General features: G+C 38.3%; 3 protein-coding genes across 8 annotated transcripts in view; 1 reads left to right on the top strand and 2 right to left on the bottom strand.

Moving 5' to 3' along the window:
- IPO11 (importin 11) overlaps nt 1-11,178 on the bottom strand; it is a 203,759-nt gene extending 192,581 nt beyond the window's left edge. Inside the window, exon 1 of the mRNA XM_053223347.1 lies at nt 11,126-11,178. The gene's annotated coding sequence lies outside the window, so the exon portion shown is untranslated. The remainder of the gene's footprint in view (nt 1-11,125) is intronic.
- Nucleotides 11,179-11,284: 106 nt separating this feature from the next.
- On the top strand, nt 11,285-22,775 carry DIMT1 (DIM1 rRNA methyltransferase and ribosome maturation factor). Of its 3 annotated transcripts, XM_015073810.3 has the most exons (12): nt 11,285-11,546; nt 11,871-11,944; nt 13,312-13,398; nt 15,458-15,519; nt 15,603-15,696; nt 15,783-15,832; nt 16,905-17,028; nt 17,397-17,489; nt 18,528-18,592; nt 19,368-19,431; nt 20,617-20,723; nt 22,243-22,775. In XM_015073810.3, the coding sequence occupies exons 1-12, from the start codon at nt 11,468-11,470 to the stop codon at nt 22,283-22,285; spliced, it is 942 nt and encodes a 313-aa protein (XP_014929296.1). In that variant the 5' UTR covers nt 11,285-11,467; the 3' UTR covers nt 22,286-22,775. The 3 variants fall into 3 exon arrangements, with proteins under 3 accessions (XP_014929296.1, XP_026897051.1, XP_053079341.1); XM_027041250.2 differs by lacking the exon at nt 11,871-11,944 and having other exon boundaries at nt 11,287-11,546; XM_053223366.1 differs by lacking the exons at nt 11,285-11,546; nt 11,871-11,944; nt 13,312-13,398 and having other exon boundaries at nt 15,456-15,519; nt 15,783-15,829; nt 16,901-17,028.
- The window catches only part of KIF2A (kinesin family member 2A), a 66,436-nt gene continuing 60,121 nt past the window's right edge, over nt 20,570-26,884 (bottom strand). For all 4 annotated transcript variants that reach the window (XM_027041212.2, XM_027041220.2, XM_027041226.2 and 1 more), the window contains one exon: nt 20,570-25,940. In XM_027041212.2, coding sequence (XP_026897013.1) covers nt 25,855-25,940 — 86 coding nt within the window. In that variant the 3' untranslated portion in view covers nt 20,570-25,854. The remainder of the gene's footprint in view (nt 25,941-26,884) is intronic.

Genomic DNA, 26,884 nt, shown 5'->3' with positions numbered 1-26,884 from the left:
TGGGCGCTCTACTCCAGAACGATAGCAGGAGTGGGAGTATAGTTCTGCCTGCCTCTGCTACTAGCTAGTGACCTAAGTTTTCTTTACTTTTTTTTAAAGTTTTCATTTTTATTTATTTTTTGAGAGAAAGAGAGAGAGAGAGAGTGGGGGAGGAGCAGAGAGAGGAAGACAAAATCCCAAGTAGGCTCCGCACTGTTGAGCACAGAGCCGGATCCCAGACTCCCAACTCAGGGACCGTGAGCCAAAATCAAGAGTCTAAGGCTCAACAGACTTGAGCCACCTAGGCTCCCCCTCTAAGGTTTCCTTAGAAAGAGAAGTTGTAAAGACATGGTTGAGGGTTAATAAACATTAATAATAAAAAATAATAAACATTTACTGAACATTTAGAATATGCCAGGTACAATTCTAAAATCTCAACATGATCATGTATTTTAATCCTCAAAACAATCTGTGAGGTGCTATTATGCTACTGTTATAGGTGAAGAAACTGAAGCACAGAGAAGTCAGGTAATCTGCCTAAACTCACACAGCTACTAAGGGACACTGTTAGGATTTGAATCAATCATAAGACCTACATTACAAGGATGTTCACATTAGGGTTGTTTTTAAAGTAAAAATACAGTATTATGTAAATAACCACCAAGAAAGGAATGCCTAATCATGATACATGCATATATAATAAATTACAAATTGGCCAATATAAATTATGTTGCCATGTTTTTGTTGCATGCTAACACATTCACAATGCATTGGGAAAAGAGTGGTTTACAAAAAATTAGGTTAAGTATAGCCCCATTTTTATATGGGGCCAAAAATAAAATAAATAAATATATGCCAAAATGTTAACAAGGTTTGTCACTAGTTGAATGGTAATGTGGACATGTTTCATTTATTTATTTGTTCTGCTTGATTGTATCTGCTGATTTTACTTAAGGTAATACTTGTCAAGTTTTAAATGTGCATAGAATCCCATGGATCTTGTTAAAATACAGGTCCTGATTCAGTTGGTTTGAGGTGAGTCTTCATTTCTAATGAGTTTTCAGTTAATGCCAATGCTACTGGTCCAAAGATCACACAATGAGTAACAAGTTTATTAGGAATATGCAATAAATTTGTGTGTGTGTGTGTATCAATATACATATGAAACCTAATTTGAATTAAAATGAAGAAATTGCTTTAGAAGAATAGATCTTTTCTGGGGAGCCTGGACAGCTCGGTCAGATAACCATTTGACTTCAGCTCAGGTCATCATCTTGAAGTTTGTGAGTTCGAGTCCTGCAGTGGGCTGTCTGCTGTCACCATAGAGCCCCCTCCCCCCCCCCACCCCACCAACCCTTCCCCTAATCACGCCTTCTCTCAAAAATAAACATTTTTTAAAAATTTTAAAAATTATACATACATATATATATACATATATATATGTATATATATATGTATATATGAAATGGGATAATGGATCCTTTGGAAATTTAATAAAAGGTATAACTTAGAAAAATGCACACATACAAATTTTGCCTAGAACTCCCAGACTCCCAATAAAATGCACTTGGGAAGTCCTAGCTTCAACTGTTATGAATGTAAAACCTACTCACATACTATGTACAAGAGAAATATGTACACCTAGATAAATAACCTCATATTACTGCATTTCATTGCTATGTCCTTATATTCTCAGATTCTTTAGAGGAAAGGGCAAACAAAGAATTAAATCATCATTGTTCAGAATATATTTGAAACATAAATATAAATTCAGTGTTTTCCCCCCTAAATACCTGAGAACTGAAGAGAAAGAAGAAAGTTGAGGAAGCAAATGCTTAATTAAAGAAACACTGGCTTACTCACCTCTCAATCTCAAGTAGTTTCCAAGATGCAAATAAGTGTAACAACAATGCAACTCATTTTGCATCAATAATTATAACTACTACCAAATATTTCCTATGAGCTAGTTCTAAGTGTCTTTTAAGTGTTTGACATTGAACTGTAGACATTTCACATAATTTTATTGATTTTCATCCTACCCTATATGGAGAGTATTCTTTCCCTTATTTTACAGATTAGATGATGGGAATTTGTCATTTGTCTAGGTTCAAATTCTGGAGGAACCCAGAATCAAATTTAGATGTATGCGTTATAGTTGGTAGGATAAAAGGATATCCACATCCTAATAACCCAAAACTTGTGCATATATTAGTTTTCATGGCAAAAGGTACTTTGCAGATATGGCTAAATTAAGAATCTTGAGATGGAAAGATTATTTTGCATTATCCTGTGGGCCTAATGTAGTCATAATGGTGCTTTATAAGAGGGAGGGAGGAGTGTCAGGGAGACATGTGACCATGGAAGCAGAGTTGGGAGTGATATGAAGCCATGAGTAAAGGAATACAGGCAGTCTAGAGAAGCTGGAAAAGTCAAAGAAACAGATTCTCCCTTGCAGCCTGTGGAAGAAACTCAGTCCTGCAGAGGATTTCAGACTTCTTACCTTCAGAATTCTAACATAATGAATTTGTGTTGTTTTAAACTAGTTTGTGGCAATTTTTTACGGCAGCAATAGAAAACTACCACATGAGGGCGCCTGGGTGTCTCAGTCAGTTAAGTAGTTAAGCCCCTGACTTTTGGCTCAGGTCGTGATCTCACAGCTAGGTTCCTGAGCTGGAGCCCCACATTGGGCCCTGCACTGACTGCTCAGAGCCTGGAACCTGCTTCAGATTCTGTGTCTCCCTCACTCTCTGCCCCTCCCCCGCTCACACTTTGTCTCTGTCTCTCAAAAATAAAAAAACATTAAAAATTTTTAAAAATGGGGCAGCTGGGTGGCTCAGTTGGTTAAGTGTCCACCTTCGGCTCAGGTCACGATCTCACAGCTCGTGGGTGTGAGCCCCATGTCAGGCTCTGTGCTGACAGCTTGAAGCCTGGAGCCTGCTTCGGATTCTGGGTCTCCCTCTCTCTCTGCCCCTCACCTGCTCATACTCTGTCTCTGTCTCTCAAATAAACCTTAAAAAAAAAAATTCAAAAATAAATAAACGTTAAAAATTAAAAAAAAAAAAAAAAAAATGAGGCGCCTGAGTGGCTCAGTCGGTTAATCGGCCTACTTCAGCCCAGGACATGATCTCACGGTTTGTGAGTTCCGGTCCCGTATCAGGCTCTGTGTTGACAGCTCGGAGCCTGGAGCCTGCTTCAGATTCTGTCTCCCTCTCTCTCTGCCTCTTCCCTGCTCATGGTCTCTCTCTCTCTCAAAAATAAACATTAAAAAATAAATAAATAAAAATTTAAAAGAAAAAAGAAAACTAACACATGTTCCAAGTCATAGGCTTTCCAGTGTGCTACATTTGAGCTAATAATGCAACTTGTGTAAAATTAGGTCTTGGGCAACTCTGTTATTATAAGATAGCTCTCATTACATGCTTAACAAAAAACTCATCAACGCTAACCAGGTTAGGAAAATAAGTCTTGGGGAAACTAATTGATCTGCCCTTGGTAATAATATTAATATTTGTAGCAGATTCAGTTTTATGAGTTTTTAAAAACTTGAAACAATATAAATGTCTTTTTCTTAATTTTTTTAAGTTTATTTTTTATTTTGAGAAAGACAGAGATAGTAAGAGTGGGGGAGGGGCAGAGAGGGAGACAGAATATATATAAATATGTGTATATATATATTATTTGACGATCAAAAAATGAAATCTTGCCATTTGCAACAATGTGGATGGAACTAGAATGTATTATGCTAAGTGATATAAGTCACAAATATCATATGATTTCACTCACATGTGGAATTTAAGAAACAAACAGATGAACATCCAGGGGAAGGGAAGGAAAAATAAAATAAGATAAAGACAGAGATGGAGGCAAACCATAAGAGATTCTTAACAAACTGAGGTTGCTGGAGGGGTGTTGGGGGGGGATGGGATGAATGGGTGATGGGCGTTAAAGTCACTTGTTGGGATGAGCTTTGGGTGTTACAGGTAAGTCATGAATCACTAAATTCTACTCCTGAAATGATTATTACACTATATATTAACTAACTTGGATCTAAATAAAATTAAAAAAAGAAAAATAATAAATTTCTAGTTTGGAAAAGGAAATGTAAGAACATCTTCTACCTATAGTTCTTTTTACAGTGAAATGGGCATTTTTTTCCTACTGGTAAGAACAAAAATTGATTCAATTGTTTTAGAAAATAATTTGTTGGGGCCCTTAAGTGACTCAGTTGAGCGTCTAACTCTTTTTTTTAATGTTTATTTATTTATTTATTTTTTAATTTATTTATTGAGAGAGAGCGAGCACACATGTGGGGGTGGGGAGAGGAGAGGGAGAGAGAATCGCAAGCAGGCTCCATGCTGTCAGCTCAGAGCCTGATGCGAGGCTTGAACTCACAAACCATGAGATCATGGCCTGAACCAAAATCAAGAGGCGGGTGCTCAACTAACTGAGCCACCCAGGCACCCCAAGACTGTCTGACTCTTCATTTTGGCTCAGGTCATATTCCAGGGTTGTGGGATCGAACCCTGCATTGGGCTCCGTGCAGAGCATGGAGCCTGGTTAAGATTCTCTCTCTTCCTCTGTCCCTCTCTCCTGCTCACACCCACTCTATCTCAAATAAATAATAATAAGAAGAAAGTAATTTGTTAATATATACCCAGAGATTTAAATGTCCATACAGTTTGACAAAATAATTCCATTCGTGGAAATCTATAATAGGGAAATTTTTATCAAAAGACAGAAAATATTTTGCACATATGCACTAAAGTGTGCATGACTCTTCTTTTACAACAATGGTATGAGAATGATTTAGTAAACTCTTCCACATTCACAAGAGGAAATCTTCCTCAGCAGCTTTGGATACTGGTGATCAATACTGTACAACCTGGGAAAGTGCTTTTCATGTTACTGTATTCTATCAAAAAAAGACAGTAAACTGTATGACTTCAATTATGTTACGTGTTGCTAAAACAACAGAAGAAAGCAGGGAATGTCAAAATGTTCAGAGTTTATCCTAGCATGGAGAGATTATAGGTAAATTTTTCATCTTCTTCCTAGTTTCTGTATTTTCCAAGATTTTTCCAAGTTAAATTTTTGGTTTTGTTATCTTGTTTACAACGTATTTTGTTATGTTGTTTACAATGTATTTTGTTTATCATGAATCTTAGATCAAATTGTTATTAAAAAGTAAAATTGATTTAGATTGTTGAAGTAAAATTATAAAAGTACAAAATTATAAAAATGTAAAAGTATATTAGATTGTTATTAAAAAGTAAAATTGTATTCGGGCGCCTGGGTGGCTCAGTCAGTTAAGTGTCTGACTTTGGCTCAGGTCATGATCTCATGGTTCGTGAGTTCAAGCCCTGTGTCAGGCTCTGTGCTGACAGCTCAGAGCCTGGATCCGGCTTTGGATTCTTTGTCTACCTATCTCTATGCATCTCTCCTGTTTGTGCTCTCTCAAAAATGAATAAATATTTTAAAAAAAATTTTTTTTAAAGGAAAATTGGATTTAGAATGACTCAGTATGCTTTACTTCCCTGCTTTCCCACAAGTGATGAGAGCAATTGACTCGAATGTTCACATTCAGCTGAAACTACAGACCGACGGAGCTCACAGATGCAGGCAGGTGTCCTGTTGTGGGATGGGCACAGGCTTCCACTTCCTCCTCTGCTGCTTACTACCTGAAGGACCCCAAGCAAGTACCTTTAATCTTAGTGAGACTCAGTTTCTTCCTATGTAAAATAGGGTAATCATGCTTGCCCTAACAAACTTCACAGGGTTTCACTGAAAATTAAATTGTGTGAAAAGCACTTCAAAATCCATAAAACAGAATATAAAAATATATAACTGTAGATCTTAAAATAAAATATATAACAGGCTCTATTATAATTCACAAGTAGAATTCTTAGTACGATAATAATTTATTTTTGTTATATTTGTAAAACTTCAAAAAATTTCATTTTCTAACACGATACATACTATTTTAAGGGGATGATATGAAAAAATTTATCTGACAGACACTTTGGGGAGAAACAATTATTAGATATTAGATATTCAGTGACAATGTTTAGACTCCTGCTGATAATAAACAGAGACCATAATTGTGTTTCTTAATTACTTTCCTTAATTTAAGATAGCATTTATAATGATCTGAAAAAAAGTTATGAGTATGTTTATAGAAGAATCTTGCCCATAATATTCAAGGTATATTAACTTCTTTCAGCCAAATTTCATTATACTTTTCTGTTAAGATTTAAACAGCCTAGTAGAAATTAAGACACTAGGTCCTTTTTTGAAATTGTCCAGCTTTGTAAGGTAGTATTTTATTTACCAGTGAGATTTGAATATTGGCACAAGAATAATAACGTTCATTGTTCTAATCAAATTGAACAACTGATATTATTAGATTTCAATTTGTTTTCTGTCCAAGCGATTTATACTCCTTTTTCATAAGAACACAGTAGATGTTAATGAATGTGTTAAAAGTGTGAAATTCAAACATTCTTAATGTTTTTACTTTTCTCTTTCTTTACTTTTTTTTTAATGTATATTATTTTTGAGAAAGACAGATTGCAAGTGGGGGAGGAGCACAGAAAGAAAGAGATAGAATCTCCAGGCTCCAAACCGTCTGCACAGAGCCCAAAGTGGGTCTGAAACTCAAGAACTGCGAGATCATGACCTGAATCAAAGTAGGCTGCTTAACTGACTGAGCCACCCAGGCGCTCTTATGACTTTTCAATACATTAAAAGTCTATAAGGAAATATATTTTACACAGGGAAATGCTTACGTTTTATTGTTATTCCTTATTGTATTCCCTGGCACATTTAAAATGTTATCATTTCATGCATGCTGGTAAATTTAAGTAAGCCTCTTCTACCAAAGCAACTGTGATTATAATTCTTTTTCAACATTTTTAAATTTATTTTTGAGAGACAGAGACACAGCACAAGCAGGGGAGGGGCAGAGAGAGAGGGAGACACAGAATCTGTGCTGAGCTGTCAGCACAGAGCCCGATGTGGGGCTCGAACTCACAAACCACGAGATTATGACCTGAGATGAGGTTGGACGCTCAACTAATTGAGCCACCCAGGTGCCTCGATTATAATTCTTTTTCCAGTTATGACACATTATATCAAAAACAAAATAAAATAAAATAAAAATGGCAATGAATCCATTGTGCAATTCCAAATTGAAAAATAAATATTTTTAATTAACAATGGAGATAAACATGAACCAGAAAAGCATAAGATTATATAATTCAAAGCCATTCGTGGCTGCAAAGATAACTCAAATACATTCCAGCATCAATTTCCAATTCTCATTTCTTTAATGCAGCTCATAACCCAGTGTCACACAACTTTCTAGGATTCATGGATCCATGGTGCATCCCATTTTGTCTCACTTCTGAATGCCATCTTGAAACTAACAGAAAAAAAAAAAGATGATGTCATATGGCCATTTTATTTATGTAATTATGTAATAAGGGGACCCCTGTGCTTATGATGGTAGCCCTCCCCATTCTCTTTCATTTCTGTAGAAATTCCTCAACATACTTTACTTTATTGCAGAAAGCAATAAATCCTTACCTTTGGTGTACATCAGACTTTCCTGGAGGGTTTGTTAAAAATGCATTTGCCAGGGCCCAATCCTATTCTGATCCAGAATGTTCAAGGTGGGGCTTGGAAATGTAAATTTTCATTATGTGCTATATTAGTTTGCTTGGGCTGCCATAGAAAATACCACTAGAGGGGCGCCTGGGTGGCTCAGTTGGTTGAGCATCCGACTTCAGCTAAGGTCATAATCTCACGGTCCGTGACTTCGAGCCCCGCATCGGGCTCTGGGCTGTTGGCTCAGAGCCTAGAGCCTGCTTCGGATTCTGTGTCTCCCTCTCTCTCTGCCCCTCCCCCGTTCATGCTCTGTCTCTCTCTTGTCTCAAAAATAAATAAACATTAAAAAAAAAAATTTAAAAGAAAATACCACTAGAAAAGTTGGGGGGCTTAAAGAATAGAAATACAGGGGCACCTGGGTGGCTCAGTCAGATGAGGGTCTGACTTCAACTCAGGTCATGATCTTGTGGTGTGAGTTCAAGCTCCACATCGGGCGATACCATCAGCCTATCAGTGTGGAACCCACTTCTTCAGATCCTCTGTCCCCTTCTCTCCTCCTCCTCCCTTGCACTCTCTCCCTCCCTGCAAAAACAAAAATGTATTTTTCAGTTCTGGAAGCCAGAAATCCAAGATCAAGGTGTCAGCACGGTTGGTTTCTCCTAAGGCCTCTCTCCTTGGCTTATAGATAGCCACCTTCTCCGTGTGCCCATAAGGTCTTTTCTCTGTGCACACATGACCCTGGTATCTGTATATACAAACGTCCTCCTTTTAAAAGGATACCAGTCGTTGGATTAGGGCCCAACTTAGTGATCTCATTCCTGCTTGATCATCTCTTTGAAGGTCCTATCTCCAAATATAGATACATTCTGAGGTACGAGAGATTAGGGCTTTAACATATGAATTTTGGGAGGATACAATTCAGCCCATAACATGTGCCCTAGTGTTTCTGATGCAGGTGGTCGAAGATTCATGTTTAGACAAACACTAATTTAGACTCTAGGCAAGGGAACTGTGCACAGTCACCTCCGTCCCTTTGTTTTCTGTGGCTTAAAAGATGTAGCCTCTTCTAGGAGTGTCTTGCTATTTTACGCCTAAAAAAATAGCATTTGGCTATCATTTGGTTTTCCATCCTTACGGTCTACCCTATTTACTCTTTAGCAAAAGCAAACAGGGGACTTCCTTTTTGCAGAATCCTAAACTATGAAAAGAGGGATTCCGTCTAGGACACAGACTCACCCATGAGTTTAATGCTAAGCCACTTTTTTTTTTCCAACTGGTAGAGCTATCTCCCCACTGCAAAATTTCAAGCTCTCCCTGGCCTATCCATATGAATTCTCCTAGCAAAACCTGCACCCCTCTTTCTTTCTAGCATACCATTGTAGTTACCTTCACAGTATCTCCTACCTTCAAGCTTTCCTCACTCACTGTCCTGCAGTTAGTTGTAGCAGAAACGGCCAGGGTGTGAGCAGATGTACTGTGAGTCACTTTCAGATTTGTGCCCGAAGGTCTCTGATCAAATTATCCCCATCATGGGAGTCTCGCCACACCATGCTATATAAAATAACCTCTCCCACCCACCCTGTTGATCTTTATCTAGCTCCTCTGCCTTGCTTTTTTCCCCGCATGTTCATCACCACCTTCAGAATGTCTGTTTTCCCCCCACTAGAGGGTAAGCTCTGCTTTGTTTTGCTCACGGCTGTATCCCCAGAGTTCAGAACAGTAACCCAGGAAAATGAGCATGTCCTTGAGGTGATCTTGCATTTCTTCTGTGAAGTAAAAGGCAGGGCCTCCTGCCGAAAGGGAACTGGGGAGGTGGTAGGCAAGCGGGCCTGAGAAGAATTCACGTTTGAAGATCTTTTATGGAGAATGGGAGAGGATTAGAGGAAATTCAAAAGCACTGGCTGGGCAGGGTTCAAAACCCAGCTAAAAGTGGAGCCCATGAATATCTCCTACCTACGCTACTGTGTGATGTCCCACAATTCTCACAGCCTGGAGAGGAGGAGAAAATGCAAAATGGTTACTTTGATTCTACCAATACTCCTTGGCGTAACATTTTCAGCCACTTGCAGTAAACCCCTATTTACGTTTCCTATTAATTCCTCAGCTATACCACGTTTCTTTTTCTCCCTTACACTTGTTTATATCTTCGCTTTCTGAGTACGGTTTCCTCTGAATTCCCAAATTTCTCCTGGCTAATTTTTGTCTTTCAAGCCTCCACTCAAATATTGTATTTTGAAAATGTTCCTCACTGTGATCTCACTCACTATGATCATAACTTTTTTTTACAAATACACAATCTTTGGAATACAGATGCATCTATCATTTACTGTGTGAACTTGAGCAAGGTATTAATTTTTTTAAAGGTAAGCTTTTTTTTTTTTTTTTTTTTTAGCTTGTCAGAACAAGTTGGAGAGGAGCAGAGAGAGAATCCGCAGCAGGCTCTGCACTATCAGGGCAGAGCTGGATTCAGGGCTGTATCCCATTAACCCTGAGATCATGACCTGAGCCTACCGAAATCAAGAGTCAGGCACTTAATCGCCAGGCCACCCAGGTGCCCCAAGATATTAAACATTTTTATCCTTCAGCGTCCTCATCTGTAAAATGGATATAATGATAAGACCTATTTCAGAGACTTGTTTGAAAAGATTAAATGAAATAATGTACCCAAAACATCTGGCATGTAATTGAACACCAAATGGTGTTATTATTGCAATAACTTGCATGTCTCCCTCTCTTGACAGAAGGTTCCCTAAAAGCAGAGATCACGTCGCTTTTTATTCCTAATAGTTGACGCAGTACCTGGAAAAATGTAGATTCTCCAGAATTGTGTAATAAATTAATCATTAGTGAAATGTCATAAGTAGTTGAAGATGCTACTAAAGTTATTAGTTTTTTACTGAATTAGAATAACAGCAAAGAGAGGCCAACGCTGGGGAACGCACACGTGTTAATTTAGCAAGAAAGAGGCAGTGCTGGTAATTCAAACCGTTTCTTCAAGAAAATAGAGTACACACAAAAAAATAAAAAACGTGGCCAAACAGATGTGGATCTTGTACGCACGGAGCCTACAGTCAGATACACTGTACTACAACAGTACTCAATCCATACTTACTACATTTACAGCGTTTCGGACTTTCTGCCTCTCGCTCCCAATAGAATAGATAGGGAAGAGCGGTTTCCTGTATAAACTTTGAATCTCCAGCACCCAGTTAGAGTTTAATAGTTGGAGCCCGATAAACATTTAGGTAATTAATGAATGGCACAAAAAGGAAGCAAAGCAACGTTGTTAACATTGTCGGAGCTCCTCTCCACAACCCAAGAGGCGAACTCGCTGGCCCCAAGAGCAAGCTCCTTATGTCGAGATCTTAGGTTTCCCACCCCAGAATTTGCTGGGAAACAGGAGGGAGGCGCATGACGGAAAGACACCTTTTTTGGATTTCAGCGATCCAGGACCTGGCTTGAGGGAAACACCCACAATCCTAAAGGCCTCGCGTAATTTAAACCTCCTCCACAACGGGGAGATCACCACCCCAAAACTTACTTGAGCAACTCCACGCAGTTAGGCGAGAGACCCGCTTCGATTCTAAACTAGCCAATCCTAACTGCCAGAATCTGCGGCGCGGTGTCTTCTGGGATCTGTAGTTTCTCGAGTTCAGGATTTCCGCCTGCTCATGACTACAATTCCCGGCGACCACTGGGCTCAAGATCGTTCCCCTTTCTGGGGGCGGGGACCAGGGCGAACAGGGGCTGGGCCCTCCCCCATCCCCCACGTGGCGGGGAGTGGTGCAGGCACTCCTGGGGTGGCAAGTTCCCACGTGTAGTGCGGGGTAGCCGGCTTTGGTCCTCTCTGATCTCCAAGGCCTATAGGTCCGCGCCCGTGGTGATGCCAAAGATCAAGCCGGGGACGAGCGGCCGCCGCCGCGATCGACTTAAACAGAGCCGAGAGCTGAAGAGCGCCGGAGGTGGGGACAGCCGGGAAGGGGCTATGCTCAGGTCCGATCACCGGGCAGGACATAGTCGGGGGCGCGGGCCCTGATCTGGGCCGGGACTGTGAGGCCGGTGGCGCGGCGCTCTTGGATCGACGGCCGCAGGCCTTGCGCAGCCTCTGGCTTCCTTTCCTGCAGAAGGGGTGGACTTGAACAGGGTGTCACCTAGGCTCCTAGCATGACGTTTGGTGCCTCTGGTTGGCGCAGACACCTTCCCCCAACCACCCTGCATTCTTCTCTAGGACGGTCTAATGTCTACTTTTCATCGGGAAATTAAGGCTCTTCCGTGTTTTCTTCCAGGACTCATGTTCAACACGGGGATTGGGCAACATATTTTGAAAAATCCTCTCATTGTTAACAGTATTATCGATAAGGTGGGTGTGGAAGAGGAAAATGAGAGTTGTGGGCTTATTGATTTTGTTCTTAGGAATACTAAAACGCACAGAGGATATCTGTCACAAAACAATTGTTCTGTAAATACTTGTGGAATGAATCGAAGAACTGTCTAGGATTCACAGACTGTCTTTGGCATGATTTGCTTTGTTCTGTAGGTCTGGGTTTCTCCTGCCTCCAAATTCTTTCTGTAGATTCTTTACCTCATAGGTGGACATTTGGACTTGTTCAGTTCCACATCAGTATTATTACTCTATGCCTAATCACTTTTTCTAGACACCGTCTATCAATTTTTGTTTACTCCAGAGCCTAAAAAGATGTTTTAATGACAGCTTGGGAAGTTTTTTTCCCCCAGAGAACCTTACATGGTACAATCCAGTGCCTCCTGTATGGGTTATGGATGTTGTCTTACTATTCTGGATGATTGTGTACTAGAACATGAAATTTATGTGGTACAGGATATTTTCACGGTTACAAAGGAAGCATCCTAGAGCTGTAGAGAGAGCATTATGTATTTAGAGAATCTCATCTCGACTTAGTGTCATTTGCAAAACGAAGGCCTAATGTTTTAACCTTTTTGGCTCATGGATTTCCTTTGAGCGTCTGATGAAAGGTGTGTATCCAGGACACTGCAGCTTTGTACATACAAACACCCAGGTTTTTTGTACAGTTTCTAAGTATTCCTATCCCTGAAACTATACTGAGTTGAAAATTGAGAAATGCTGGTACAACATGCTACAATTATCAGGCAAGCTCTTCATATATAGTCCTTTCTTGTTTGAACTTGCTGATAGTGACAGAGTTGGTGAAAAGATGCTGTTGGAATCATTTCTAAGATAGCAAACAGAAAGCCATTCCCAGAAAGAATAGCTATTCCTGCTTTTCTGATTCCTAACTGTTTTCTGACTCCTAACTGCCCCAACTTAAAACAGGTGATAGAGGGGCACCTGGGTGACTCAGTCAATTAAGCATCCAACTTCAGTTCAGGTCATGATCACACAGTTCATGGGTTCGAGCCCCACATCGGGCTCTGTGCTGACAGAGCCTGGAGCCTGCTTTGGATTCTGTCTCTCTCTCTCTCTCTCTCTCTCACTGCTCCTCCCCTGCTTGTGCTCTCTGTCTCTCAAAAATGAATAAACATTAAAAAACAACAACAACAGGTGATAGATTTCCACTTGCACCTAACGTTAAAGAGAAAATTTTGTTAAGCACATAGATCATGAAGGACTCATAACAGTGGAGTCAGAATAAGATCTCTTAACCATATGCTTTTAAGCAAAGATAGGTATAAATTAAATGATGTGTTCATATGTGCTAGTAAAGCTAACGTGGTCGTGCTTGCTCGCAGGCTGCCTTAAGACCAACTGATGTGGTGCTGGAAGTTGGACCTGGAACTGGCAATATGACTGTAAAGTTGCTAGAAAAGGCAAAAAAGGTAAAAAGGGAATTTTGTGTTTTGGTATCAGAAATCATTATGTCGGCAAGCTCACCTGGTTTACAAATAGAAATCTATTTTTAATTAATTGCTGTTATTTTAACAGCAACCCTTGATCCTTTGCTAAAAGCTTTATCTTTAAAAATATGGGCAACGGGCACCTGGGTAGTTCAGTCAGTTAAGCATCCAATTCTTGATATCCACTGAGGTCATGATCTTGTGGTTCGTGGGATCGCACATTGGGCTCTGCACTGATAATGTGGGGCCTACATGGGATTCTCTCTTTCCCTCTCTCTCTGCCCCTACCTTGCTCAGTCTCTCTCAAAATTAATTAATTAATTAAAAAACACATATGCAGGATGTAGGCAAGATGAGTGAAAGTGGTCAAAAGATACAAACTTCCAGGTATAAAAAGAGTAAGTCCTAGAAATGGAATGTACAGCAGGTCACTATAATTAATAACATGTATATATAATATATATATAAATGTTTTTAATATTTAATTTTGAGAGAGAGAGACTGAGTGTGAGCAGGGGAGGGGCAGAGAGAGAGGAAGGCACAGAATCTGAAGCAGGCTTCAGGCCCTGAGCTGTCAGCACAAAGCCCAATGCAGGGCTTGAAATCATGAACTGTGAGATCATGACCTGAGCTGAATTTGGATGCTCAACCGACTGAGTCACTCAGCTGCCCCTATATATATAATGTTTGTTTGTTTATTTATTTATTTATTTATTTTGAGAGAAAGAGAGCGCACAGGGGAGGGGCAGAGAGAGGGAGAGAGAGAGAGAGAGAGAGAATGAATCCCAAGCAAGCTCCGCACTGTCTGCACAGAGCTCCAACTCACCAACCATGAGATCCCGACCTGATCTGAAATCAAGAGTCAGACACTTAACCGACTAAGCCACCCAGGCGCTCCTTTTGTTGTATGTATATTTTAAAGTCGCTAAGAGAGTAGATCTTTTTTTTTTTTTCTTAATTGTTTTCTTTAACATTTATTCATTTTTGGGAGAGACAAGAGCGCAAGTGAGGGAGGGGTGGAGAGAGGGGGAGACACAGAATCGAAAACAGGCTCCAGGCTCTGAGCTGTCAGCACAAAGTCCGATGCAGGGCTCAAACCTATGAATAGTGAGATCATGACCTGAGCCGAAGTCAGACGCTACATCGACTGAACCATCCAGGTACCCCAAAGAGAGTAGATCTTAAAAGTTCTCATTACAAGACAAAATTTTAACTGTGTGTGTGGTAATGGATGCTAACTAGACTTTTTCAAAATATGTACATATTGTGCAATACAAATATAGGCTATGCTATACACCTGAAACTAATAGAATGTTATATGTCAACTATATCTCAATTTAAAAAAATGGATTACAAAAAAAAGTATGGGATATATCAGTCAGGAAAATAGAACCCATGTTAGATATTTCAATACAGGGTATTTGATAGAGGGAATTAGTTACAAAGTTGTTAGGTGACTAAAAGAATAAAATGGAAACACTGAAGTAACCCAAAAATAATAATTACGAAGAGTAGGTACCGCCTCTAGGCTCCAGGGGACAAAGCAAGGAGGCTGGAGTATTGGGTGCTAGAGAAGCAGATCTGAAGAGCTGAAGCATGAGTCTCTGAGATTGGGATACTGCCTGGCTGCTGCTGGTACCTTCTGTGTCTCAGTTTCCAATTAAATGCATCCAAAATTTCAAAGTGGGGTTAAGGGAACCAGTACACATTAGTGAAATACCCACAGGCCAGCAACAGCCAGAGAGTTAGTATGCAGAGGCCTCAAGGGGCACAAGGAGGGAACTGTGTTACCAGAGCCTATACGAAGGGGAGCCGTTGAACAGGTGCCACTCAGAGTAGAGTCTACTTATCTCAATGGTGGAGTTTTTTTTTGTTTGAAATAGTAGAGTATAAATGAAGGAATATTGATGGTAGAATTGGGGAAAGAAATTTAATTCCTCTTAATCATGTAAGAGTTATGACTGAGATAACAAGATTTACGCTCCATAATTTACCCCCAAATACCGTTTTTTGTTTTGTGTTGTGTTGTTTTTTAACATAGGTAATTGCCTGTGAACTTGACCCAAGACTAGTAGCTGAACTTCACAAAAGAGTTCAGGGCACGTGAGTATGCAAGTTAGAATTAGAGTGCATTTCAATCTTGTGAAACACTATCTTTTTTAATTGCTTTTTTTCCTTATTATTAGGCCTCTGGCCAGCAAACTTCAAGTACTGGTGGGTGATGTGTTGAAAACAGATTTGCCATTCTTTGATGCCTGTGTGGCAAATTTGCCATATCAGGTATGTGTCCAAATTGTTGGGAACATTCTACAAACATACTTCTGTGGTGTGTCTTTCTCAGAAGTAACTCGTGAACTCTCTTACAGATCTCTTCCCCCTTTGTCTTCAAGCTGTTGCTGCACCGACCTTTTTTCAGGTTTGTGACAAAAGACCAAAATTACTGCCATATCTTGGGTCAAAGGTGAAACACAGCCAAAGATGAAAGTCAATTCAATTAGAAAACTGTTGGAGAATCAAGAATGTGTTCTGTAGAAAGTATCTATTTGTATGGAGGTCTTTCCTTTTTATTCAGTTGACATAGTTATTTGGGGGAGGTGTGGTATAAATCCCGCTTCTGAGACCAGGCAGCCCTTCCCTGTTTTCTAATACTCTTTCCATTAGTCCAGGTCAGACTCTTTTTATTACCTTATGTCTAGACAATTGCAGTGGTCTCCTCACTGGTCTCTAGCACGATATGTAACGGGTTTTCAAATTCCAAGTCAAAAACCCTTTAGTAGTTTAAATTTCTTGAGTCATGACTGTCATTTTTTTAATGACATGGAATAGAGTATATCAGAGAGCATGCATTGCATGTGGCCCAGGTGGTTATAATTTTATGAAACTTTTGCTTGAGTTACATAAAAACACATATAATACAGATAGTTGTGGCGTGGCCTGCAATATCAAAGGTATTTCCTGGTCTGATTCATTGTCAAAAAAATTTGAAAGTCAAAGCCCAGCTTTGAAGGTGCTCTTCTCCAGTTCAAGAGCCTCCGAAAAGCCTCCCCATTGCTTGCCGAATAAAAAGTCCACGTTCCTTACCTGTTCTATCCGGAGGACGCCAACGTCACAATCTGTCTCTCCTGCCTCTCCTTCCATTAAGGGTGTTTGCTACCCTATAAATACCACTGGGCTCCTGAGCCAATTTTGTTAGTTTGGGTTTTGTTTTCTTAGCAAGGGTAATGGACTCGGGCTTATCTGAAATACTTTCTCATCTGATCACCGAGGGCTTACATACGCAAGGATTGGCGGTGCAGCCATTATAAAAAGAAAAGGCAGATGGATCATTTTATGGTAATAAAGCTAAATCTGAAACTGTTGTGCCTTCTCAGCAGCTGAATGAATTCTCATTAACCACAGATCTTGCACTGCTATTTCCCACCTAAGACAATTAATTGAAGTTAAGATACGTTTACAGTTAAAAGTGACCATTTTCCTTGTCTCTTCAGATGTGCTGTACTTATGTTTCAAAGAGAATTTGCTCTCCGACTAGTTGCAAAGCCTGGAGATAAATTATACTGCAGACTATCAATCAATACACAGCTGTTAGCACGTGTGGACCATCTGATGAAAGTAAGTGACTGTTAGTGAAATAATATGGCTTACCTCATCCTTGAGCATCTAGTTGTGCCTTCTGTGAGGAAAGCATATTTAATCACTAATTTAAAACTGTATTTGAAAAAAAAGGAGGGAGGTGCCTGGCTGCCTCAGTTGGTTGAGTGTCTGGCTCTTGATTTCGGCTCAGGTCATGGTCCCAGGGTCATGAGATTGAGCTCTGGATCAAGCTCCGTGCTGAGAGTGGAGCCTGCTTAAGCCTCTCTCCCTCTCCCTCTCCCCCTTCCTTGCTCCTGTGGGTGCATGCACATGCGCTCTCTCGCTCTCAAAACAAAACAAAAAAAACAAGCAGTTTTTGAGAGGATTCCTTATTTTCTGATTAATAGGTTGGAAAGAACAATTTCAGGCCACCACCAAAGGTGGAATCCAGTGTCGTAAGAATAGAACCCAAGAATCCACCACCACCTATCAATTTTCAGGTGAGATTAAAATACTAGGTCATTCAATAAAGTCGGAAAAAAGACCAAGCTGGGAGATGTGTGTCTCTAGCAGCAGAAAATATTGAGTCAACCTAAATGTCCAAGCAGGAAAATGCTAATTATGACATCTGTGTAATTGAGTAGATGGAATAATTGGATGTAAGATCATTGTGAAAAGCACAAAAAAGCATGGAAAATGTTTGCAAAAAGTGCAGATTAGAATGCTATTGCAGGGGTGCCTGCCTGGTGGCTCAGTTAAGCCCCTGGCTGTTGATCTCGGATCAGGTCATGGTCTCATGGTTCATGGGATTGAGCCCCATGCTAGGCTCTGTATTGACAACTTGGAGCCTGCTTGGGATTCTCTCTCCCTGTCTCTCTGCTGCCCCTCTCCTACACATTCTCTGTCTTTCAAAAAAAAAAAAAATAGAATGCCAGTGCATAATTGCATACTAAAGAGTATAACTATGGAAAACCTGTATCTATTTGACTTATTCAAATAAAAATTTGAATAAACAAGGTAGAAAACAAGATAAAATAAAAATAGTTGGATTTATCTTCTGGGTAGCAGTTTTTAATCAAAATTCATATTTCTGCAAATAAGTAGTTAGATCACTGGATGTAAAAGCATACTGCAGTCGGCTTGGATAAAAACATGATTTCTTGTGTGGTCAGTAACCAGTGGTAAATGGACTGGTTAGTTACCTCTTCTGGGTCATTTAGGGATGTTGCATAGGCTATATTCTAAATCCTATTTGGAATCATGTTTTTTGAAAATGGTACTTTGATTTTAATAAATGTCACATTCTTTATTCAGATGTGGAATAATTTTTTTTTGATTTTTAAAATTGAGGATAAAATATTCAGTGAAGTGCACAAAAGTGCAAAAATCAAGTACATATCTTACTTTTTTACACGTCAGCTAGATCAAAATACAGAACTCCAGAAGGTTCTTTTCAGTTTTATATATTAAAAGACAATACCTAGAAGACATAGGCAAGGTTTGATATTTTATAACAAATGATCCATTTTCTGTTTCAGGAATGGGATGGCCTAGTAAGGATCACCTTTGTTAGGAAGAACAAGACACTGTCTGCGGCATTTAAGTGAGAATTTTTCTCATTTATGATATATGAAGGACTATTGCTGTAGAAACTGCTAAGTATTAGAATTTGGTAACAGATACCTGAACAGATATCCTAAAGTGTAAAGATTATCCGTGTCCAGATATACTTTACCTTTTACACTAACTTGGTACTCTGGAAGGCAGGAAAATTTAACAAAGAACATTCCTAGGAATTTGGAATTAGATCAGGTTTTTTGGCAAAACGGAAAAAAAAAAAAAACCCAAAAACTGACCACACATCTGTCTCATTTTTCCTTGGAAAAATGGGGTAGTGGGTCCTTTCCACACCTATGAAAAATTGATGCAATTTTATTAACTTGGAAAAAATTTTGTAAGAGCAATTTGAGGCCTAAGGGAAAAAAAGAGGTTCTGAAAGCTGTAATTTCACTTTTTTTTTCTTTTTGAGGTGATGTTTTGTGGAGAGTCTCGAACTCCTTTAAGAATTTCAAAAAGGGGCACCTGGGTGGCTCAGTTAGCCATCCAACTCCTGATTGCAGCTCTGGTCGTGACCTCATGGTTCGTGAGATCTAGCTCAGCATCGGGCTGCCACTGACAGCATGGGACCTACTTGGGAAACTTTACCTTTTAAATATAACCAGTTTGTGGTTGTTTCACAAGTTTAAATATTAACACCTTTTTTAGTCCCTTAATTTTACCATGTGGAACATAGATTTAAATTTATAATAAACTGAAAGGAAATTATTTATCATCTCTGATTTTGGAGTAATAGTGATATCACTTCCTTTATATTATAGGTCAAGTGCAGTGCAACAGCTTTTGGAAAAAAACTACAGAATTCACTGTTCGGTCCATAATATTGTAAGCAAAAAGTTTCTGTGGTCTCTTTGGTTTCGATTTGCTGTGTTTCAAAATGCCCCTCTACTTCTTACTCCTTTTCATCGCTAGCTTACTAATTTTGCACATTCCACGTGATCCTTAAAAGTGATATTTAACTAACACAACCTTAATATTGAACCCTAATATGTCAGTATTGCGGTATATTCTTGGACCAGAGCTGAGCAGCCTGGATTACACCACTAAGCTTAACTGTACAGTTGTTCTTAGACATAAAAAGAGATTCAGCTGACTCGTAATTTTCTTAAAGCTTTAGGCATGTGTAGTTTGTTCGGCTCAAATTATGTACCATTCACTATACTCTGAATTGTGATCATTCCTTGTTGCTCACGTAGCAATTCCAGATTTAAAGTTACCATTCTGTAACTTTTTTTTTTAATCCAGAAATTGGCATAATTAGAATAAAGTATAGGCTTAATAGATTTTTGGTTATGAGCCTCTTTTTCATCATTATCTGTGCAACATTTTCTTTAACCAATGTTGTATGTGGGTAAGCCCACCTACACATAACTATATAGTAATTATACGATGTCTGATAATTTTTAAGTTCAAGTTAATTAAACAGCAGAAAGATAAAAGCAAATTTCCATTGTATTTTTGGACTCAGATCTTATATAGCTTAATATATTGCTACCTTCAGTTTCTCTTCTTATGGACAAAGTCATAAAACATCATTAGACTGGATTAAGAAAAATATTTGGAGAAAAAAATGTGGTATGAAATATTTAATATTCTCAAAGGTTGGAGGGTATCTCTTTGAGAAAATTTGGCTGGTAAAATTAAATTTGTGCCAAGAAAATGTGAGATTATTTTTAAAGGAGTAACACCTGCTTTAAAATTTAGTTTGTAGCTTGATTTATTTTGTGACATAAAGTACCTTAATCCTGAAACTGACCATCCAGAATTTTTAAGAAAAGGGGGAGTATACATGAGTAACTCATCCAGTTTTCTGAGTATCTGGTATGCACTGAAGAACCACCGCATAACTGGTGGTCCGAGTCTTATTAACTGTACAAATAGGCTTTTCAAACTGTCGTAAGCAGATAAAGGTGACTATTTTATCAGTTACTGAGCTAAACAAACAAAAAAGAGTCAACGTGACTTCATTAAAGATATGTTGTTCATTTATTCTGAATCTTATATTGATAGATAATACCAGAAGATTTCAGCATAGCAGATAAAATACAGCAAATCCTAACCAGCACAGGTTTTAGTGACAAGCGGGCCCGTTCCATGGACATAGATGACTTTATCAGGTAATTACATTTTTCTTTTTTCCTAAGGTGTTTACATTTCTTTACTGTGACACCCTCAGATTAGATATTTAAAGGCTTTTAAGCGGTATAAGGTGCTACCTGGAGTTATTGCATAGCACTTCCATGGCATGGAATAGTATTTGGTGTAGAAGATGGAGGCTAGTTAGTTGCAGCAGAATGAACATTTTAAGAACAGTAATAAAGAACAGTCCGAGCCTGGAGATAGCCTCTGTGTCAATGTGTGTTGTGGTGTGTGTGCTCCTCCCCTTCAGCCTCTTCCCCCAACTCCCATTCATAGTTCATCTTAATGTGTGTCTTCATAGTAGCCTGGAAGGTAGAAGAAGCATAATGGATATAGTTGCATCTCATTCTTTTTCTCTGATGGGAATAGCTATTGTTAAAACAGATCCTACACATGAAATAATGCCAGTTTACAATCATACCTGGTTTTCATTTCTAACCAACCGGTTTAATAAAATAGTTACTTGTTTTGTAGACGGAGGCAAGTTCTACACACCTAAAATAAAAGAAGGGTGTCATAACTATCTGGGCAATGCAGACCAAACTTTGTTTTCCTTAAACAAGTAAGTGGTATGAAAGCAAAATAAGGCTTCAGTTACCCAGGTAGTTATTAACCTATACTCACAGTTTTCAATCACTAAAACTGATTTCCTAACTAATAAACCATCACTTACTGCACAGTTTTTGCCTATTTTAGCCAATTCATATTTAAAATTTCCATGTTCTAGGAGCTGAATAAAAAATGAGGATAGATTGTTACCAAAGGAATTGGTTTGACTTTTCTGAGCTGGAAACAGTTCTATATAACTAAGACAAATGGGGTTTATATTTTACATCGACAGGCTAGCAGAACTACTGAGTCTTTGTCAGGGGTTAGTCTTAGGAGTTGAAATTATTCATAAGAACCGATCTTCCATTTTCAGACATTCGAATCCATCTTGAACTGTCACCATCCTGAAAATAATCTCAGGTCTAAAGAAATATTTCATCTTATTTTCTTTCAGTCTCACCAGATTTCTTCAAGGTTATTAAGCATATGCAGTTTGCTAACTAGGATCCAATAAATACATTGGTATCCAGAGAAAAGCAATGTGTCAGTACTTAATTTGAACCTTAGTAATAGTGAGCCCAGGGAGGAAAAATGGACATGGATGATTAGCCATTCATCTCTCTTCAGTCTCCAGTTCCAAATAGCTTCACAAGTGCCAGTGAGCTCTTATGCCTGGATAGTGGAGGTCTAAGATAATTTGGTCAAATTCACCATGACTTAAGACATACAGGCTATGACAAAAGAGGCACCAAAATGATGTGATTTTTAACCAATATATATCTTAGAAATTTAATTGAAGAATAAAGTTTCTTTAATGACTGGTGTTAGGAGTGGGTGGGTTTCAGAGGTTTGATGTGTTTGTTTTAGATTCATGGTACAGGAACTATGCATTGTTATAGGTTATAAATTATCTTTTCAATACCATCTCATTTTGGTTTCTTTTTTCAGATTGCTACATGGATTCAACGCAGAAGGTATACATTTTTCTTAGGTATCTGGAAAGGAGAATTTTCAAGCCCAAGAAAAAGAAACCGCAATTATACATTTCTAACAGAGAAGATAAACTATGCTTTTGCTCCACTGGAACACTATGTGCTTGACTAGTTTTGATTTAATACTACCACTGTCACCATTTATTACTCTGAAGTTTTATGGTAGTAAGTCAATTCTAAGTACCCAAGTTTTTTTTTGGTTTTTTTTTTTTGGTTTTGGTGTTTTTAATATTTAACATAGGGCAGGGTCCAGTCTCTACACAGTAATCTTTAAGAGCCGCAGGCACGCACAACTTTACACTTAAACTTATTTCTAACAGTTTATTGTATAAAGATGTTACTCTTCTATTTTCTATGTTATATATTACCATGAGGGCCTCTGTAGGCCTTTGTCCCTCAGTCAGACAGTTAAAATATGCTTAACTCAAGTTACATATTCCCCGTACGGTTTCTTTTTATTCATGTGCACAATAAAACACTTGTTTCTTATTTTGCTTCTCTCATTTTTTCTGTTCATCTTATACACCTTCTATCTCTGCCCACACCTTTAAGCTGTCCTGTAGCATCATAAGCTACTTCACAGTTCTGGATAAGCATGAGTCTGCTACTGCCACCGTGTGGTGGTCCCGGGCACATTACTTCTAGGCATGATTTCGTCAACTGTGATAACAGGACGCTCAACTAGGATGAAATCAACTATAAGATAGTATGGTTTTTTTCTTGGGGAAAGCCACTGGCTTAACGAAATTCTAAAGGGTTTTGTAAATCAAAACTGGCTATGAGGTTAAAATTCCGCCCTTCAACTTAACTTAAAACAAAAAAAATCTTAACCAGCCATTTTCCCAGAACTAGAGGCTCCCAGTATTCACATGACTTATGGAAAATTAAAAGTTCCAGTACCTTTTCACATACTGTTCTAGGCTATTTTTAAAATGTTTTTAAGTTTTAAAATGTCAGGTTGAGAATTTTAATAAATACCATAAACAAGTCTTAATTAGCTACTATGTTTAAATCATTATTAATGTCCTGTAATAATTACAGTAGCTGATAATTTATATGAGGAAATTAACAAAAATATCTTAATAATTGGCTTTTTAAAAACCTAACTTAATAGAAAGATTGCTTCCAAATTATTTTAACAAAGGTACACTGACTAAACCTAGAAGGGAAGTTGTTTGCCTCAACAGATTTTTTTGGAAATCTGGATTCAGAGTGATATAGTAAAACATTCCTATATAAATACTTTTTAATAGGAATATCAGCTTTCAAGAAGTCTGAGAAAGTCAAGAATGTTTAATCCAGATCCAAAAAAATTTTCTTTAAATAATACTGCATCAAGCCACTTTTGTTACATAAACATTAAATATACCTCAAGAGCAGGCTTTTTTTATTATCACAAAACTACTTACTTTGCAAAATTCATTTGTACCATCTCTATCTTTATAGGAAAATTTTAAGAATTAATTCAGCTTTCCCTCCCTCTTATTCCCTCTTCCCTCATGAACTGACTTTTAGTCCCTTTTCTGACCTTCAGTTTTCCCTATCTGTAAAACTGAAGGATTGGATTATAACCACCAACATCTTTTCTGGTATCAATTTTCTATAGACCTTGATCACTTATCAGAATGAAGCCATTATAGTATAAGGCAACATATTTGAACATAAGGAGACCTTCCAGAGATAGTACCCATCTTAATTAATAAATTAAGATGAATCTGCTGTGCTTTAAAATGAGCAAGTTCACATCTCCATTGTCCTCTGAAGGTTGGTTAGCCTCAAAAACTACCTTTTTAAGCAGCTGCTGCAAAGTCCACAGTAACTGCTCCATTCTTCTCTTCTCTTTGAAATAAACACAAATAGAACGTTATCTTACAACTGCAAGAAAACCTGAGTCCCTTCCAAAACAAAGGTGATTGTTCTGAAGTAAATTATCTCTAAAACTCATTCCATAGATATCATTTATTAATAAGCACATTGTGAAAATCTACATTTGTTCTAGATTTCAAGTTTACAGAGGAGCATTTCACCATGGTGTAGGATTTCCCACAACTACTCTCTGGTTTCTATGAACAATGAAGTAGAGAATCTGGCTCATGTGACTCTCTATTCATAGCTTCCCTTTGGCCCAAATGAATGAGCATTAGTTCCTTAGAGTAAATCAAAACAAGACATCCTTGGGAGACTTTTTGTTGTTAATCTACTCCTGCACTCTATCCTAGGAACTAAGGGAAAACTCCTAGAGAGATATATAAATCTTTTAACAAAATATTTACATGAAAAGTGGCCAGTTTTCTTCCTTGGAGTAGCAATCTGTAAAAATAGTGCCACCATTTAAAAAGCAGCATACCCTAGACCAATTTATTGGTGAGGATTTGGTGATTCTCACCAAATAATGATGAAATATCACATAGTAGGTAACGGATGGGGCTTGGGTTAGATCGATCTGCCTTTTAAGGCAAAGTCAACTCTTTTTAGCTTAATTCTTTTTCAAGGGAGTGATGTACTGTCTACACTTGGCTTAAACTAACAGTTCTATTATGGACTACTTTCAGTGTACATGTAAATATTCATGCATCAGAAGCCAATTTCCTTTACCAGTACATTTAAAAGGTACATTTTGGGGTGCTAATGGACACTTTAACTTAAGTAATGGTATTGGTAAGGATCAAATTGCACTATTAGTCCTGTTAATACCACACTGGAACACACACTGCATATATATATGTATTATCCTAAGATAAAACTCTTCTCAGAATTTCATTACTTTTTATTATACACCAACTAGTTTATATTTTAGTTCTTTACAAAGAAAATGCTAAGAAAATTATAACCACATTATATGGTTGTAAAATCATAATTCCAGATTTCTTTACATATAAGATGGAATGGTCCAGCAGCTATGTCCACTGTCACAGACTTTAGTTCCATTCAATGATATGGCACATCCTGCAAAATTAACTAGTCACACACAAAAAATGTCTCAAATACAGTAAAAATGTACACACAATAAAGGTAATTTACAATGACAATTAAGGAATGTAATTTATCTTGGCTGTGCTTCAGAAATTGAGGGTCAAAAGCCTTAGTCAAGGCACAAAGCAGGAAGAGGTGAGCACAGCTGTCTCTAGGAGTGGGCAAGGTATGTACAATCACTGATGAGGTATGCATGCACTCAAAGGATTTAAAACTGCTCAGTCTTGCTACGAAAATTCAATCGAGTTAAAAGGAAATGCTGTGACTTCCCCCTACTATTCACCTCTGGATCAAGTCCACAATCTCACTTCATCATACAGAAAATAAAATTGGCAAGGATCTCCAAAAGTAAATCACTGTTTGGGTAAATGAAACAAAATGCTTCACTATTCCCAATCTTGGTTGTGCCTCGTGGACTAGAAGCATTTTGTAGACAAAGGAGTGTTTCACAAAATTGAAATGTCATTCAGGTGAAGGGACAAGACATTTTCCACAGACACTTAAAATTTCAAACTTTCAAATGGCCCTTAACAGCTGAACCACTGTATGTTACAGTAATGTGGGTTCTGGGGATCCTCTAGCAGCAAATGCTGATTTAAAGGGCACGGGGTCTCTTCGGGTTGATTTGCTTGCTGGCCTGTTCTTCTTCTTGTAGAGCTGCACGAAAAGATTTCACTTTATCTTGGAAAAAAGAAAAGAACAAGAGAGTAAGTACTGCATCGCATGCAATACAGTATATAATTTCATCGGTCCTATCAAGTCAGCTGTCTTACTTCATAACGTTAACTAATGATCTTTCCTTTTGTTCTTTGCTGTCCAGAAACTCAGAACTAAATACAATAGTCAACTATAGCAACAGTTTCATTATCCACAGATTCATGAAATTATGTTTTTTTTCTATACCTTGACCTTTTTTGATCTGCTTGGTACATTTTACAGTGTTCAATTTTAGTTTATCTGAATTCCTTTTGGAGTGTAGACAGGCTAGATATGTGTGTGTTAAATGTGTATAGTCATGTCTAAAAGAACACTGAGTCTTTTTGTTTTTCAGTACTCCGTACTGAAGCCCCAACGTGGGGCTCAAAGTCACAACCCCGAGATCAAGAGTCACATGCTCTACTGACTGTGCCAGCCAGGCACCCTTCAGTCTTGTTAAACTATAGACATTTCTTTCCTCAATATATTAAGAAGCTTCTATACCCAATGCCTACTTTACTCAATTAAGCTATGAAATTTCAAAAGCTGTTTGAATTTTTAAAAAGAAATGTTATTTTGTACTGGAAAGGGAGACAGGGGCGGGGGATTATAGCACAATACATTTTTTGGTCTTACAATTCTGTTTTACTCTTATGTATCAACTCAGAGTCACATAAGAATAGGAAATAGGTAAACTGACAGGCAAATAACAGCTGTGAAGATGAGAAATATCTCATCTCCTTTCTTTAACTGCAGGTGATGTTTCCCACCAACCCCCCCCCCATCTGATAATATCTAGACATTTCTGTTTGTTTCAACTGGGGTAGTGACCACAGTCCTCTTGTCAACAGAGACCAAAGACACTAGTAAGCACTGTACAATGCAGATGACAGCACCCTGAAAAATTACCCAACTTAAAATGCACTAAC

This window comes from Acinonyx jubatus, chromosome A1, assembly GCF_027475565.1.
Source record: "Acinonyx jubatus isolate Ajub_Pintada_27869175 chromosome A1, VMU_Ajub_asm_v1.0, whole genome shotgun sequence".
In the NCBI taxonomy this organism is placed as follows: domain Eukaryota; kingdom Metazoa; phylum Chordata; class Mammalia; order Carnivora; family Felidae; genus Acinonyx; species Acinonyx jubatus.
The sequence above is the reverse complement of the archived record's forward strand: the minus strand, read 5'-3'. Positions and strand labels throughout refer to the sequence as shown.

Coding starts and splice junctions, on each gene's coding strand:
- DIMT1 (XM_015073810.3), top strand. CDS start 11,468: ATGCCAAAGATCAAGCCGGGGACGAGCGGCCGCCGCCGCGATCGACTT. Junction 11,945..13,311: donor TTAACAGTATTATCGATAAG/GTGGGTGTGGAA, acceptor GCTTGCTCGCAG/GCTGCCTTAAGACCAACTGA. Junction 17,029..17,396: donor GTGTGGACCATCTGATGAAA/GTAAGTGACTGT, acceptor TCTGATTAATAG/GTTGGAAAGAACAATTTCAG.